Source organism: Ochotona curzoniae, unplaced genomic scaffold (assembly GCF_017591425.1).
Source record: "Ochotona curzoniae isolate NIBS_2020 unplaced genomic scaffold, NIBS_Ocur_1.0 scaffold_4506, whole genome shotgun sequence".
In the NCBI taxonomy this organism is placed as follows: Eukaryota; Metazoa; Chordata; class Mammalia; order Lagomorpha; family Ochotonidae; genus Ochotona; species Ochotona curzoniae.
In genome coordinates this window covers 42,685,497-42,702,969 of record NW_024467119.1, presented here as the reverse complement: position 1 = coordinate 42,702,969, position 17,473 = coordinate 42,685,497, and the positions used below count along the sequence as shown (strand labels likewise).

Sequence of the window (17,473 nt, the reverse complement as noted above, 5' to 3'; positions counted from 1 at the left end):
GTCCAGGCATGACACTAACATGTGAGATGCTAATAGAAAAAGAAACCTGTCTTAATTTTAAGAAAACAAAATGAGTTCTTGAAAATTAAAATTATAAGAACAGAAATTAAAATATTAAAAGACTGATGTAGGAAAAAAGAAAGTAGAGCAACTAACAAAGATATATAAAATAAACTGGGAAAATATAATAAAACTAAAAATCCAGAAGATTCCAAAAAAAGAAAAGGTAAAGGAAAAAAAGAAAAGTCAATGAAATATTGAAATATTTCTAAATTATTCAAATACTAAATATTCAAATGTTCTAGAAATGCAAGCAAAGTTTCCAATTTAAAGAATCCTATTAAGTATACAATACACCAGCATACATCATCATTAATTTTTCAAAATGGTAGAAACAAGGAAGAAGTACCATAAATTTTCAGGACTAGGATGGGATAAGCAAACCAAATAATTAAAATGGACTACAAAGTTCTCAACAGAAACTTAAAACTAGAAATGACAAAACAATAGACTGACATCGGAGTTAGAAAGAACTGAAGACTCTACAACCAACTACACCATCAAGTGTGATTAGAGACACTTTTCAGTTATTCAAAATGTCAAAATATTTATCTCCTAATCATTGTTTCTCAAGGGACTACTAAAATTGTGCTGTACATCCCAAATCATAAAGTAATCAAGTCAGCATGAGCTAAGGAAACAAGGAAATGAGATTCCACATAGAACAGTAAACGGAACGATGATCAAGTGTGACTTTAGGATCATAGTTACTTATCACATAAACTAGCAACCAAGTCAGGTGGGAGTGAATCGGAAAGCTCTGGAAATGCTTTCTGCAAGAAGACAGAGTTGACCAACTTCATTGCATACGTGAAAGTCTTACAAGGCAATTTATCCAATTGATGGATAAGGTTATGCAAAGGAAAATTAAATTAGTGATTAAAGAAAAACCCATCACTAAAGTCAAGGAAAACCAAAGCTAAATATGAAAGAAACGGTGATCAGTAGTCTGTGTGTCTCTGATTCACTTTGTGTGCTGGCTGTTTTCTTCGGATTCATTCTGCTTCCTTTGCCTTCTTGTGCTCTGGGAGGCTGATCAGAATAGAATGAATTGACAGCATTTTTGCTTGTGTGGCTTTCAGATAGGTTTAACCAATGAAGAAATCCCAGAGGAAATCAGAATAAGGAAGGAAAATGAGATATTCATTTCCTGAGTTTCCTTTCTGCAGTGTTAACTACAACACACTGCTTTTGTCACTCTCCTACACTCTATTATGTCATTTTTTTAAAGATTTATTTATTTTTATTACAAAGTCAGAAATACAGAGAGGAGCAGAGACAGAGAGGAAGATCTTCCGTCCGATGATTCACTCCCCAAGTGAGCGCAACGGCCAGTGCTGTGCCAATCTGAAGCTGGGAACCAGGAACCTCCTCCAGGTCGCCCATGCAAGTGCAGGGTCCCAAAGTCTTGGGCTGTCCTTGACTGCTTTCCCAGGCCACAAGCAGGGAGCTGGATGGGAAGTGGTGCTGCTGGGATTAGAACCGGCGCCCATATGGGATCCCAGGGCATTCAAGGCGAGGACTTTAGCCGCGAGGACTTTAGCCACTAGGCCACGCCGCTGGGCCCTATTATATCATTCTATAACCTCTGTTTCACCTTATTTCTTTCCACCTATAGAAGTACCTGTAGAAGTCTTGTCTCTTTGACTGCTCTGTAGGGCAGAGTGCTGTTCCTAAAACCTCCCATATGCTTGCATTTACTGCAAGCATACATAGATTTTTTTTATAAATAGACTACTAAATTTTTTCTCCAAATGCTCCATTTGAGTGTGTTATGCTTTTCCTGCTAGGATCGTGACTGACAGACAAGTCAAAGAATTTAAACACTGAATATGAACTTACGAAGATTTATGATATAACAGGAGAGAGATAAAAATATGAATATATATGTTGTGAGGGCATAGAAAGAGGAAAGAACTAAATCCTCATTTTTCATAGTGCAATATATCATCCCTTAAATTGAAAAATGATGAAATGACAACACAAGTTTTATTTTAAAATACTAGAAAATCACCCCAAAATTGAAAAAGAGTTGCCTCTGAGAAAGAAGAAATGGAGAAAAGGGAATGAAAACATTTGGTTTCCTTAAGCAAGGCTGTATAATAAATTAGATCTCTCAATCATGTGCATATAAAAACTCTGGTCAAAAATGAAAATAAAAATAGGGCTTTGTATTTCTAAAAAATGTTAATTACTAAATTATCACTAATGGCACTTCTGAGTATTAATCCAAAACCATTCTAGACAGAATCTTCAAGTGTTAGTTGCACAGCCATCTTCAAAGCACCATAACTGATAATTGCCAAGAGTTAAAATGACCCAAGTGTCTATTGACACATGAATATGTAAAAGAAATATGGTATTTACCTATAAAGGGATCTTATTCAAACTTTAAAAGTAAGGAAATTCTATCAGATGGTTCAGCATGCATGAACCTTAAAGCTATTTTGCTAAATCAAAGAAGTCATTAAGAGACAAATATACAAACATATTCCTTCAGAAACTGTGGAAGTTGAATATAAAATATCTACATTCTCACAACTATGAATTTTTAATATTCTCAGTATAAAAGCTTAAGCATATATGGCACATATATAGAATGAAATGGTTTTTCTACTTTAGAACATTAGTAATTTCTTATAAATTGTTTGAGGAAGAGAATATACCCATCAACTTCTTCTCTCCCTCAATGCCCATAGTGACCATGGCTAGAGCCAGGACCTAGAAACAAAATTCAGGTCTCCCTCATGGGTAGTAGCAACCCAGGTATTTAAGTGTTCACTGCTGCCTCCAAAAGTCTGCACTGGCAAGAAGCTAGAGTCAGGATCCCGAGCTAGAGATCAAATCCAGGTATTCCTGTGCAGTAAGTGCTAGGCTAAATACCCATTTTCAGAATGGCAGGGATATCTAAAACAAACAAATAATCTCTGTCCTCCTACTATGGACTGCCATGTGAAATATATTCAGACAGTTTTAAAAAAGTTTAAAGACTGTTTTAACAATTCAATACTGTGACCTCGGAGTGAATTATCCAAGAAACTACAGATTAGTCCATTGCTTTTTGGCTAAGGCCAAGGTACATAAACAGGTTTCTCTTCCTTAGAGGAAAATAAAAATAAAACAGAATGGTTTGATTGCTACCTTCTTCTGTCATTATGCTGAGATGGTCTTCTTTTTAGAGCTCCATTATAAATAACCATGGTTAACATCTAAGAACTTTTAATTGTTAAGGAAATTGGCTTCAATGAAGTATCAGGCAGATGGTGCAAAGCTAAAAGTTATTTCCTATTTGAAAAGGGGATCTCTGATAAAGAACTGCAAATGTGTAAGTTGCTGTAAACCTGAACTACCAAACCTGTTTTTCCTCCCACAAGGAAGAACAAAAAAGTTATAGAAGACCAAGCTCACTGCCTTTGTTAAAATAAATTACATCCCACCCAACACCCATTGGTGCCCACTCTGACTAGAGCTTATTTTGCATGGAAGTGGATTCTGGTAGAGCCAGAAGCCATGGGTAATTGTGAGCTGGTGTTGTGCTTACCAGCACCTCCGTGGAGTAAGACTGCTTGGCTGTGAACATCAGATCCCTGAGCAGAGTGATGAAACTGCACAGACAGTTCAGCAGAATCTTCCGAGCAGCCTGATTGAACACCTGCAGTTCTTCTACAAGCTGGGCATTGAGGGCCTCGTACTCCTTTTTGGCCAAATCTGACTCCTCTCCTGCAGACCTCTGCAGGTAGCTGTTGTAGTCCAGCAGTTTGTCATAGCGTTTCTGGATGAGCTTCAGAGGCCCAGGGAACAAGGACAGCAGGGCTGACAGTGGGCTCAGGACGAGTCTGTGTAAGTGGGCTGCCTGTCAAAAGAAAAAGGGATCCTGTTACCAAGAGGAGCAGCCCACACCATGTCCAGTGCCATGATCAATAGGCTGACCTCCTTCACACGAGAGTACCAGGAACACAGAAAGCATCTAGCCAAATTAAAAAGGAAATCTGATTGTTTTGTATTTAACAGAATCTATCTAGGAACTTAAAGCATAACTCCCCTAATTGTAAAAAGTTAGCAGGAAGAGAAATTTGAAGGTGAAACCTGCATGCCCCAAATGCAACTCGATCCTTCTCTCTAAAGCTATTGGTTTTTGTCACTGGGACCAAATCATTTAAAATGTTTAATTTCTCTTCTTTCTAGTTCAGAGCCAGGCTGAACGATTCCAGAACATGGGTTGTGTCCAACGTTAACTCTCCAGATCGTGCAAATGGCTCAAGACCACTTGCATCAAACAGATCATGTTCAGTCTTAGAAGAAACTGTATCCTATTCCTCCCACACCACCCCTAAATTTCTGGCTACCGATGGGCTTGTTTTAAGTGGTGAACTGCATTCCTTATATAAAGGATAGTAACCACTAAATATAAGTAATTCACACCTGTGACAGAATTGACCACATAGTTAAAGGTAATTGAAATACTTTGAAGGGAAATAGGCTCTATGTCTTTAGTTCTACATCTTGGAGGAACTTCATATTAATCCCCAATGCTATGCCAGTACCTGAGTTCCCAGGTTTCATTTCTCCTACTTCTCTTTCCCTTAACTCTAATCTGATGTGTCTTAGTTTCCTGTTTGCTAACCACCTTATTTTATCTTATATGCTTAAATTATATGATTATGTTATGGTAATCTGAAAATAAAGTTCTCTTTTGAATCCCAAAAGATGGTCTAGCAAATCAGCAGCTAGCAACAGCTTGTATTAATTAATGTAAATGGCCCCTGGTAACTTTGAGCTCATGGGAAATCTAGCAGAGAGGGAAACCACTTATTGGGATCAGCAATAGCTAACACATATTACATTTGATGCCTGGTTTATGTGATAATCAATAAGTGCCTGAAGACTGTTCAGTGACTCCCTTGACTAAGCAAATAATCTATTTTATCTAAAATAAATTACTGTGTGATGTGACTGGATTCCACAATTAATTTAATTATAACATTATAATTACAATATCCAATAACTTACAGACTTGAACTGATTTCTCTGGCAATTATGCTCACAATAATAATCGGATTTTGTTTTAATATTTTGTCTTACATAAAATACATAGGTTAGATAAGAACAACTGCACTGTCCTTAGAAAAAATTTGATTTTTCATATGCGGTTTTCAGAGTCCTATCTATTTTACCTGTTAACCATATTTATATGAAGCTAACAATTTTAATTTTGGAAAATTCTAGAGCATGTTAACAAAACCCTTAAGAGCTTTTCTGAAATATATTTCCTGTAATTAAATCCAGAACAGACTTAAAAACCATGTACACATATTCCCATTAAACCTATGATGTAGAAACTTCTATCCATGTATTCATCCACCTGGAATTGACCAACCCATTTTTATCAAGTTAGGCAATCTATAATCCTGACTTTCTATTTCCCAGTGCCAGAAAACCAAGATGCATATTTGTGGTGCTCTATGGCGATGGGGATTGTGTCATACCACCTGACAGTTCAGAAACGTGAGAGACCTCAGAAAGTTCATTGAAGATATCTCTCCCTCTAATGCTAATGTGCAAAACAAACAACAAAAAAGTGTAAAAAATAGAAAACTATTTTCCCTTGGAACAGAAATATGTGATTCCAGAAATAACAAACACTGACTTTCAGAACCTTTTTGCTTTCCAGTGCTAATAAAAGTCATTCTCAGGGATTATCTTGTGTTTCTTCTGTAAGAAATTGGGACATTTTGAGTGAATCCTGTAAGAAGCTTGCAGCTTTCTAACTTAGAAAAAAAATCTGTGATATATTTCATTAAGATTTAAATAAGTATTGATTTTAAAATGCTACACAGACTCTGATGAACCCCTGAAACATGGTCCGGGGTCCTGTCATTTCAATTTTAGTAAAAATCCTCACTAATCCACTTTAAAAATATTTACTGACTTTTTAAATCCCCTGTTTAAATGTACTAATTTTAACATTCGTGCTTGCTTTAATGCACATTTTATTTCCCACTCCAGAAAAACAAATAAGAGGCAGCTTCACTTTTAATTCCACTGTTTTTTTTTTAATTTTTAGGTAAATACAAATAACTTACAAAGTCATGACATGGATTTGAGGTATGGCTTGGAGCGTCACAGTTGCCCTTCTCTTTCTCATCTTGGTGGTGGGAAATCTCCTGCAGCTCTGTTACACTCTGCTGGGCACAGGGCATGGCATCCTGGAACCCAAGAACATAACATAGTCATCAAGAGGACAGGTTCTGATGTCAGCACTACTAAATCTGTCCAGATGTAAAAAAAATAACAACAAAATCGTGAGTACTCTGTAAAACCAGCTTACTTTTGCAGCAATTTCCTTTATTTTTCTCCCATGGAATTTTATTATAATATTGTATGAGGCCCTCTCTAATTAAATAGCATGCATCTTAGATTCCTCATTGGACATTCTTTTAACATTCAATTCTTATAAACTTCTTATTTTTTTTTTTTTAAAAAGTCCTCTTTGGTTTGTGTCATTTGCTTTTCTCAGTGAATTGTATGCTCTCTTTAGAGAAGGGGCTCACATTTCTGTTGAATCAAATAATGGAAATAGAAAATTTAAGCAAGGGCTGATGGCAGGTTCAGTCTCCACTTGAGATTCCTGCATTCCATGTGAGAATGCCAGTTCAAATCCAGCTAGTCTGTTCCCCATCCAGTTTCCTGCTAATATGACTGGGAAGTCAATGGATAATGACCCAAATGCCTGGGTCCCAGTTTCTTGTGTGGGAGAGTTACATGGAACCCCAGACTCCTTGCTTAAGCCTGATGCAGCCCTAGATGTTGTGGTTTGAAGGAGTGAATTTCTGGGAAGACAATGCCTGTTTGTCTTTCTGTCTCTTCCTCCATCTCCCTCTTTCTGTCCCTGTGCCTTCCAAAGAAATAAAGGAAAACTTTTCTGTATGTGTTCCCAAGAAGCATGTTTTCCTTGAAAGATACATAACATAGAGTTCCCACTGTCCTCTGACTGTTGTAACCAGGCTTGCATTTTCTTTTCCCATAAAGCATCCTCTAGTGAAAGATGAGCAAATCTGATTGTAAAATATCAGTCTTTGCATCAGATAATACATATGGACAGGAAGCTGCTTGTCCTTATGTAATGTGGAACCTTGTCTTCAAATCATTGTACTTGTCAATTTAATCCTCTACCTGTGTGATGTTTTATCTATGTGTTCAAGCATCTATCACCAAAAGCAGTTATCCAATATAAAAATCTTCAGGAAAATGGAAGGGCACCATTTACTAACTAATTTGCACTTCACTTTACTAAGTAACCATGTCTCATAGTCATAGCCACAACTGGGATGTTAAGGAGGCCCTCTCCTCTATGAGATGCACAAGGAGAAACTCCCAACTTTGAATTCTACTCAGAATGACAGTATTGTATACTGCAATTGCCTCAGGAAATCAGGGATTCTCACAAAGGTTTGGACAATCTCTTTGGATATTGGAAATTTGTAAGGAAGGGTTGATTTTATCTTCTAGTTTATTCACATGGGAGAATTTACATATTGCAGTTCATGACATTTTATAGCTCAGTTATTTTCCTTTGTGCTGATTTTATATTTATTTTAGGCATCAGAAACATGCTAGTACAGCCAAACAAATAAATAGAATTCCTGCAATTTTGTATTAATGAACTCATCTCTGTTATAAAGAAATCATGCTGATGGTTCATGTGGCAATTGTCTGAGCTGAAATCCTGACATATGATGCTTTGGGTTAAGGTGAAGCTGGGGCAGATTAACAAACAGCAAAATTCAAATCATTCTTTTGGCTTCTTTCTAGAGTAGTTTGTAGCCTTCCAGGTTTGACACAGTGTCATCACATTTACCTTCCTTGATAACCAAGGAAATCAATGCATTCTTGTAGAAACATTGCAAGAAGCTGTGCGGCACCTACCTGCATATGTTGTAAATAGAAGGAAATGTTCTTCACAGAATGCCTCACAGTCTTTTCTAAAGATCTCAATAGCTTTTCTTCTCTGTTAAAGGTATTGTCTTTCACCTAAATAATATATAGAATTACTTAGTCATAATTCAAACAACTTTTTTTTTTCAAAAAAAGCAAAGCACATTACACTGGCTCTGAACCTTACAAAAAAGTGTTTTGTTACTATGAAAACCTTGTATGATTGGCAGACTGTTTAGAACATACTACCCTCTGTGTTGGCACACAGCACAACTGATGTTCAATTAGCATAGCAAAGCATGTCATGACGTCCACTTTGCTGTTGTTTGCTTTCAAAGAGCTTCTCTAAGTCACCGTAGATATTGCAATGTAATTTTTTTCCTGTATTTGTGATCATTTGTATAGGTATATATAAATCGCATCTATCTATCTATCTATCTATCTATCTATCTATACACACATATACACACTATACACACACACACACACACACATATATATGGGTTATATAATAGTTATATTTTATTTACTGGTTCATAAATGCTGTTTTACTTATATGCCTTATTTCAGTTTATTTCACACAGCTTATATAGAAACATTCCTAGGGTCATGGTTAAAGAAATGCGCTACGTCTCTACTTACTGAAATGTGAACGTCGGCATATAACCTTAGCAAAAGTACCTTTATAGGGATAGCTCCTCAGAATTAAAATAGCAGTTCATAAACTGTTTAATTTTTTGTCATTTTATATGCATATCTACTAACATTTAGTAAAACACACATTTTAAATGTTTCTGACAATTCCCAGTAGCACAGAGTCATTAATACTATTAAAGAAGAACTGTTTCTTAGCGTACAAAATGGCTGCAAAATGAGATCAGGGTCACTTTATACCGTCAAATCTATATGAAAATACAGATGTTTCATGGAATAAGCTGTATTCTATTTGGCACTGGGTCCTTACCGTAGCCAGTCTTGGTTCATATACATAGATAGATATGTTTTATTTCAGACAGTTGATCTTAGAACTGAATTGATAGAAGTGGTGACATTTTCACCGGTGGGGTAGCCTAGTGGCTAAAGCCCTTGCCCTGCATGCACCAGGTTCCCATATGGGCACTGGGTCTAATCCCACCAGCCCCGTTTCCCATCCAGCTCCCTGCTTGTGGCCTGGGAAGGTAGTTGAGGACCCTGCACCCACATGAGAGACCCAAAAAGAAGCTCCAGGCTCCTGGCTTCAGACTGGCTCAGCTGCAACCATTGTGTGGGGAGTGAATCATCAGATGGAGATCTTCCTCTCTGCCTCGCCTTCTCTTTGTATATTTGCCTTTCCAATAAAAATAAACAAATCTGTTTTTTTTAATAGCAATGATGACGTCTTACCTAATTGTTAAACCCTGTTGTGTATCTGAAAAGCCTTTGGTTAAATAAGAAGCAGAGTTTTTATAATTTAACACTCTCACACCCAGTCAATCATATATAATCATACATTCATGTAGATTTTTGGAACCCATCCAGATATTTTATTTCGTACATCTTGGCCATGACTTGGAGAATTTTAAATAGGGCATTCAAGGATAATATCATGAGAATTACACCAACTTCTCTTTTCCTGTACCCAGGACTTTATCCTGCCCCTTTCTTTTGCTAACGTATTGTCATCCTGTCTCTGCATTACAAAAATTTATTAGTTATCTCAGCACTAGTTCAACTTCACTCTGTCTGTGAGTATTCCCTCCTTTCATATTTTTCCCACAATAAACAATTGTTTCTTCCCATGTGTTGCCCTAGACCTACATCAGTATTTAAGAAATTCTAACCTCAGATACATGAAGGAAACAACATGGAAATAATAGTCTTACCCACTTTTCTATAGCCCTTGAACCTTTTTATCCTAATTAACTATGTAAAGATTGTCAAAAACATAATAAAAAATGGAAAAAACATTCTATTGGTGGAATTAACATGTTTAAAATTAAGGATTTTTGTCTTATACTGTGGCAATACCTGTTTTCCTTTTTTGTTCATTTTCATTTTTATCCAACTCTATGCTATGGGTATTATTATTGATTTCATTTTACACATGAAGAAGAAGCTTCAGGATGTATGGCAGAAATGGTTTACACGCCACCTATAGTGCTTTTACTGATAAGACCTATACTTATACTTTGAGTTGGATGCATGCCTGCCCTACTAGAAATTACGTTTTTCAGGCTCCCTTGCAGCTAGGTCTGGCTTTGTAACTGGATTTAGGAAAATAGGATATGACACACAAGTGTTGTTGTTTTTTCTGAGTCTTGTTCTTGTATTTCCCTTGGGACTTGACTAAAGACAGGGCAGTGACCCATTTCAACTGGGCAGAGATGGCCATATAACTGGGAAAAAATTTAAAAATTAGGGAAACTCTGTTTCTGATGGGCCTCGTGAAGCAGAGCTCATCTGGACTCATATCATGACTACAAATGATGACTTGATTTAAGCTACTATGCTTTGCAATGTTCTTATGACAGAAATGTCACCTCTTCTGTTATGAAACTTCCCCATATTACTGGGCAAGAACAGGAGTTATACCCTAGCAATCTGTACTCAGAACCTATACTTGGTCATCTTCATGTTCCCATTCTCTAACATAGTATCTGGAACACGAGAGTTCAATACACGTGTGATGAATTGACTAGAATCTTCCTCTTGGATGATGGCATTATACCCTAACTCTACCAATATTTAATCTGAACTGCTGACAACAGCAAAACTGATTGATTTGATATTTATCTCTTCTCCAGTTCAGCCTACACAGCTGATTCTCTGATTAACAGTGAAATGCTTCATTGGTGACCGGATATCCTCTCAAAAGACTAAGAGGGAAATCTAATTAATAACAACTTCTGCCACCTTAACTATAATGTATTTTTAGTTCACAACTGAAAAATAAAAGTAGCTGATGAGTAACATATTAAAGGATGTAACAGCTTAGACAAAAACCTGCTCTGAAATAGAACCCTAGATTGTTCAGTAGAATTGTCATGAGTCAAAAGTAAAATCCTAGATCATAGGAGGATTGTTTGTACTGCATCTACATCTCTTTTTAAATGAATTTCCAACTTGATTTTATCGTGGGTGTCTTAAGTTGAAATGTATTGATTATCCTTTGCCTGATCTGTGACCATCTACCATGAATGTTCTTTATAAATTATAGTTCCTTTTTTTAAATTCAGAGGTTGTGAGAGCCCCAGAATGCAGAAGTAAGCACAGAATAATGCAAGCTGTGTGTTCCAAAAATGTACATGTTAGCAATGTTATGGTAAAGTTATTGCAGTCACAGAGGGAACAAGAATGAGGATTATGAAGAAGTTAATTACACTCACAGTCCCAGAGGGGCAGTCATTGGGTGCTACCCAGGGCCACATAGGAAGCATCGATTTTGGGTCAGGTGGCAGAAAATGAAAGTGAAGGAGTCAGGAAAGCCAGGGTAGGGCAGAGTGTGTTAGTGTATGATTATCCACCGTGAACCATCCCATTGGCCTTTAGCCTCCGGCCTGGACTCTGGGGCTTGGGATCTGACCCCAGGTTGATTTATGGCGGGGTATTATATTAGAAGGTAGTTGGAGCCCTTGATTCACGATTGGTTCGTTTGCAAATGAAAACTGCGGTTTCTAAAAACTGATGGACTCTGAAAGCAGCATTTTCTCCTCACCAGCAAGGTATTTTACAGAAAGTTATAAAGTACAGAAATTAAGATCCACAAGTAGTAATACATCACATACTGAGAAGTCTATACCACACAGGAACTAAGAAATTCATTAAATCGAAGGCATTTAATAATGTGAGACAAAGACACAAAACAATAGTGATGATCATTATTATACTAATGACAGGCAACACATATTAAGTGCTATACACTGTTACGTGACTTCTTGGTATTCAAGCATTTTAATTTAATCCTCAGAAAAATTTCATGGCACAGTAGCAGTATAATCTCCAGTGTACACATGATTATATTGAACTCAAATTATATAACTAAAGACAAAAATTTATTAAGTGCAAGAGGTGGCATTCAAACTTAGATTTATATAAATACAAACATCTTGCTGCTTTATTTATTTATTTATTTATTTTTATTTAAAGGCAGATTTACACAGAGAAGGAGAGATAGAGAAAAAGATCCTCTATCCTCTGGTTCACTCCCCAAGTAGCCAAAACAGCAGGAGCTGATCTTATCTGAAGCCAGGAGCCAGGACTCTCTTCCAGGTCTCCCACACGGACACAGGATCCTAAGGCTCAGGGCCATCTTCCACTGCTCTCACAGGCAACAAGCAGGGAGCTGGATGAGAAATGGAGCAGCCAGGATCGGGGCCCACATGGGATCCTGGCACATACAAGGTGAGGACTTTAGCTACTAGGTTACCATGCTGGGCCCAAAGACCTTATTCTTAATTTCTGTTCTGTTCTAACTCCTGCAAATTATGAACAGTGCCAAACTGGGATGTGGAGAGTAACCATCCTAAGCATTCAGAGAAGGAAGAGGCCACTTCTACTCAAGTGATCAGAAACAAGACTCAATGCAAAGGCATAGCCACCCGCAACAGCTAAAATAGTGAGCTAGATACAGTAAGTTATCTAAACACAAAGTTGAGTCATCACACAGCTGCCTCTGGTTCAATCAAACAGGCAAATTAGGAGGATAACAAATAAAGACCAATAGTATGCTAAGGAATCGTTTTTACTAATTTTGCTTTAAAAGTCGGCTATGTTACTACTTCAGGGCCATGACTTTTCTCGGTGTGTTTCATTGATCACTTAATTTGAGCTCATTGCTTACAAAACACCTGTTTACAGACTTTCAGGTTGCACCCTTGCACCATCAGAAACTGTCTTTTAAGTTTCTCAGATAATTCTTATGCCCATCAACATTTAAGAGCTCTTGTTAATCCATCCAATTTTCTAATAGTTAAAAAAAAATAAACACTTGGGAACTCTGAAAGAAAGTGAGATTTCTTTAAAAGCAGAAGTGCAGGGCATGGTGCCGTGGCTTAGTGGCTAAAGTCCTTACCTTGAACATGCCAGGATCCCATATGGGCACCCGTTCTAATCCTGGCAGCCCCGCTTCCCATCCAGCTCCCTGCTTGTGGCCTGCGAAAGCAGTTGAGGACAGCCCAAAGCCTTGGGACCCTGCACCCATGTGGGAGACCTGGAGGAAGTTCCTGGCTCCTGGCTTTGGATCGGCGCAGCTCTGGCCATTGTGGTCGCTAGGGGAGTGAATCATTGGAAGGAAGATCTTCCTCTCTGACTCTCCTCCTGTCTGTGTAACTGACTTTCCAATAAAAATAAATAAATCTTAAAAAAAAAAAAAGCAGAAGTGCACGGAGAACAATGCCTTAGGGAGATTATGTGCCAATTGGCGGCAACTCTCAGGACTTGGGGTCATTGCTCTGTTCCATATCCTTACATCTTTATCTGCCTCTTGTTGGATTTCTGAATAGAAACACTACAGCTAAGACAGGGTCAGAACCACCCCCACCCTCACTCCCAGGGTTTGGGGAGAGTGAGAGAATCATGTAGGACAATTACATTGATTATTGGTGACTCTCTCGGAACAGAAATAAATAAAAAAACAAAACCTCATAAAAACGTCAGTGTGCATGTTCCCTGGGAAAAGGAACAAGTGTGTGATCCAAGCAGAAACATTACCTGGGATTCTCCTCTGGTCAGAATCTTTAGATGATTTGTCATTCGCTTTGATTTCTTGCTAATCGAATGAATGCTGAGTTTAGACAATTTGTCTTTAAGTGATTCATCCTCATCATTCTTCTTGTATTTTAGAACTGAAAGGGAAGAATGCGGGAATGTATATGAACAAGCGCTGCAGTGTTGTCAAGACCAGTTCCTCTATTCAATAACTATACTGACATGACCTTTGGCCCTTGTTGCAGATGCCACTGGCTCAGCCTTGCTCATGGCCCACACACCATGATCCCACTGACCTGCAGACACAGCTTTTCAAAGACATGAGCTCCTCAAAGTCCAAGATTCATTTAGCTCCAGCATTCAGGAAATCCCTGATGGCAGAGAGAAATGTTCTACTTGTCTTCTCAGACTCAATTGTACCTATTTTCTGAGGTGTTTACAGTGGGGTATCAAGATCCAACTCATAATGAAAAGACAACTGTATCCAGTGTTGAGACAACTAATGAAAAGATAATTGTACTCAATAGAAATCTTCTGCACCATTTATAGTTATTAAGCCAACAGTTTTTGTAAAGAACATGTTGGGAGATTATAACGCAAATGCTGAATAATAAGAAAAGCAGAATGTCAGTTACCAGACAGTTCATACAGAGAAATCTGCTGCTTATAATAAAGACTAATGAACAACTACATCACTTTTTCCTAGCAGCCAGGTATTAAGCACAATATAAAAATTCATCCAAAGAGAATTGGTTGAGTGGATTATGGTACATTCATCAAGAATGTACTAAGAATCAGTAAAAAGGAGGCTAGAATAACTGTGACTAGTCATCTATGACTAGAATGACCATGATACATAATTAAGTTTGAAAAAATACTCTAGCCCTGTACATGTTACAGGAAGGGAAGGAGGAAGAAATGGTGGCAATGTGATGAGGTGAAACATAGAAAGAAGAATGATGAAAAAATACAGAAAGTTTGAAAACAACATAATAAAATGTTGGCTGGACAACCTGGAAAACTGAAATGATGGAAGCTGAACCACTTCACTCTTTACACAGTTTAACCAAAAAAAAAAAAAAAAAAAAGTAAGTGATAATATAACAAGCATCATCCACTGCCCAGCTTTGTCAGATCTTAACATTTTACATCCTCATCAGCTTCTTCAAAAAACTGCATAACTATGGAAATTTCCTGATCCCCATTTTTTATCCTTAACAGGAATTTTTATCATAAACTATCTGGTCTGTTCCATCTGAATCTATCTCTAAGCCTTTACTGTGAATGAATGAATGAATAAAATATATAGAATTATGATTTTTTTCAAGCTGTATAAAGTATTGCCCATATTTTTCTCCCACTTGCTGATTTATCTTTCTTTTAAACTCAAGTTTGTGTTTTTGAATTTGCCAATATAAGTACTCTTACTGTTTTTTATCTTTCTATGGTATCATACTATATGCATTACCTGGACTAATATGTGACTTTTTTCTTTTATAAACAATACTAGTTACTAGAACACATCTCTTTGATCACATGGGCAAATTTTTCTCCAGCAAATAGCTAGAAATCTACTTTTTGGCTGTCAGGTGTGTACATCTTCAGTAGATATTCTCAAACTGTTCTCTAAAATAACAATTCCATTCTGCACCCTCCCCTACAGACTAGGTCAAGCACTTAGTGCTATCCAATAAAGTTGTTTTGCCAATTCATTAGCCTGGGAATATTCCATCATGTTTATTTTAATTAGCACTTCCCTAGATACTAGTGAAGTTTAGCATTTTACAATTGTTTTTAATTTTCTATAAACTGTTTCTTTATTATTGATTTAGTATTAAAATATTTTGTTGATTTAATATCAACAATTGCATATTCTAGAAGTAATACTTCATGTGGTGTCTCTTCATTTTGCTTATAATATATTGCTTTTGAACACCTGTTAGAAACTAGAAACAAAGATAGATGAAGTGTTTGGACCAGTTCACTCTCAATTTATGCCACTACCTTCATGTTAAATCCAGACTTAATATTGGAAGGACAAAGCCAATGAAGAAATTTAACGATATAAATCATCCTGAAGGAAGATTCGAGATCCATCCAAATGTACTGTTTAGGGATAGATTTCTTCCGAAGTATTCAGGAAGTGCCCCTTCTGTTTTACAGTTTGCACTTACATGTTATACTAACTTTATAATTTCATTGTAAATAGTTAAGAAGTTGATAATTCTAGAAAGAAATAAACCTGTTCCTATCAGTAGAACAATCATTTCCCATAAAGTCTCCATTCTCTATGTGCTACACCAAAGGAAGGGCCCTTCACTGGGGTCTGCCACTTCTCATGACTGTGTCTACCTGGCCATGTCTCCCTTTACCACATACTCACCTTAGGAAGATAGGAGGATTAAATGCTGTGGTGTCTTTTTAGCCGACAGAGTGCAGGGACAAAGGGGGATGAGCGTACTATTATTTGGTAAGGTAAAATTGGTGACTTTTGGAATCTCATAATCTTCTCCCAGGCTTCAAGGCCAAACCACATGCTCACCTGCACCACAACTGCAAATTTCAAGCAATCACATTGATTGCAACTGCTGTAGCTCTTTTGATATTCTGGTTCTCATCAATACACTCAGAACACTCCAATTGTGGAATGCCTTATACATGCTCCTACCTAAATCTTTCCTTCTTTTAAGTTCATTGATGTTAACATTAATGTCCTTCACAGCAGCAAAGGCGTCCTCCAGTGCTCTGTAATCTGGGTGGCAGGGAGGGGTAGAATTCCGAAGTTCACACAGCAATAGCGGGTATTTCATCACACGTTGAATCGGTTTGATCATCAAAGAGCCCATGTCCAGCAAGTTCGGTTTTCCTCTATGATAGAGATAAGGCATATCAGTTTGTTAACATGTGTTTCACAAACTCCTTTTCATTTCTGTGACTTTAAAAAAATAACTGATAGAAATATTTTCCCCTTTCATCATTCCATTTGACTACAGAAACTTCCTATATGACCTCACAGATGATGACAGTAAGAAGCAAGATTGAGGGCCCTGGCAGCGAGGCCTAGCGGCTAAAGTCCTCGCCTTGAACACACCAGGATCTTGTATTGGCACTGGTTCTAATCCTGGCAGCTCCACTTCCCATCCAGCTCCCTGCTTGTAGCCTGGGAAAGCAGTCAAGGACAGGCCCAAAGCCTTGGGACCATGCACCCGTGTGGGAGACCTGGAGGAAGTTCCTGGCTCCTGGCTTCGAATTGGCACAGCGCTGGCTGTTGTGGTCACCTGGGGAGTGAATCATCAGACAGAAGATATCCCTCTCTATCTCCACTCCTCTCTGTATATCTGACTTTGCAATAAAAATAAATAAATCTTAAAAAAAAAAAAGAAGCAAGATTGAGAGATTCTACTACTGAACTGAAACCTAAAAGAAAACAATAATATTTCTGTTCATCAAACAGGACTTAAAGCATAATTTTTGCCCATTTTCCACATCATGCTTCATAATATAATATGAACTATTTCAGGTGTTTCCCCTTGATAATCATTTAATAGAGTCCAAGTCGTATCGCTATTTCCCTCGAAAGCCCTGTTTAGCATCAGTTTTATTCTGTGCTTCAAATAATAAAAACCATAAATGAGTATTATTTCTCTTTAAAGCATTACAATCACAGCCTTTAGCAAGTCTCAAAATTGATCAACATCCCACTTTTGTCTCCAGACCCACACTGTTGGTTACTATCTCTGTGATGAGCAATCATGTTCTGACATTGAACCACACAAGCAAGCAAATGGTAGAA

General features: G+C 37.5%; 1 protein-coding gene across 1 annotated transcript in view; it reads right to left on the bottom strand.

Annotated features, from left to right (window-relative positions):
- ARHGEF38 (Rho guanine nucleotide exchange factor 38) overlaps window positions 1-17,473 on the bottom strand; it is a 98,606-nt gene that overhangs the window by 10,411 nt on the left and 70,722 nt on the right. The window contains exons 6-10 of the mRNA XM_040966852.1: window positions 16,349-16,548; window positions 13,684-13,817; window positions 7,987-8,091; window positions 6,144-6,266; window positions 3,602-3,913 (exon numbers count right to left, since the gene is read on the bottom strand). Of these exons, the coding sequence (XP_040822786.1) occupies window positions 3,602-3,913; window positions 6,144-6,266; window positions 7,987-8,091; window positions 13,684-13,817; window positions 16,349-16,548 (874 nt within the window). The remainder of the gene's footprint in view (window positions 1-3,601; window positions 3,914-6,143; window positions 6,267-7,986; window positions 8,092-13,683; window positions 13,818-16,348; window positions 16,549-17,473) is intronic.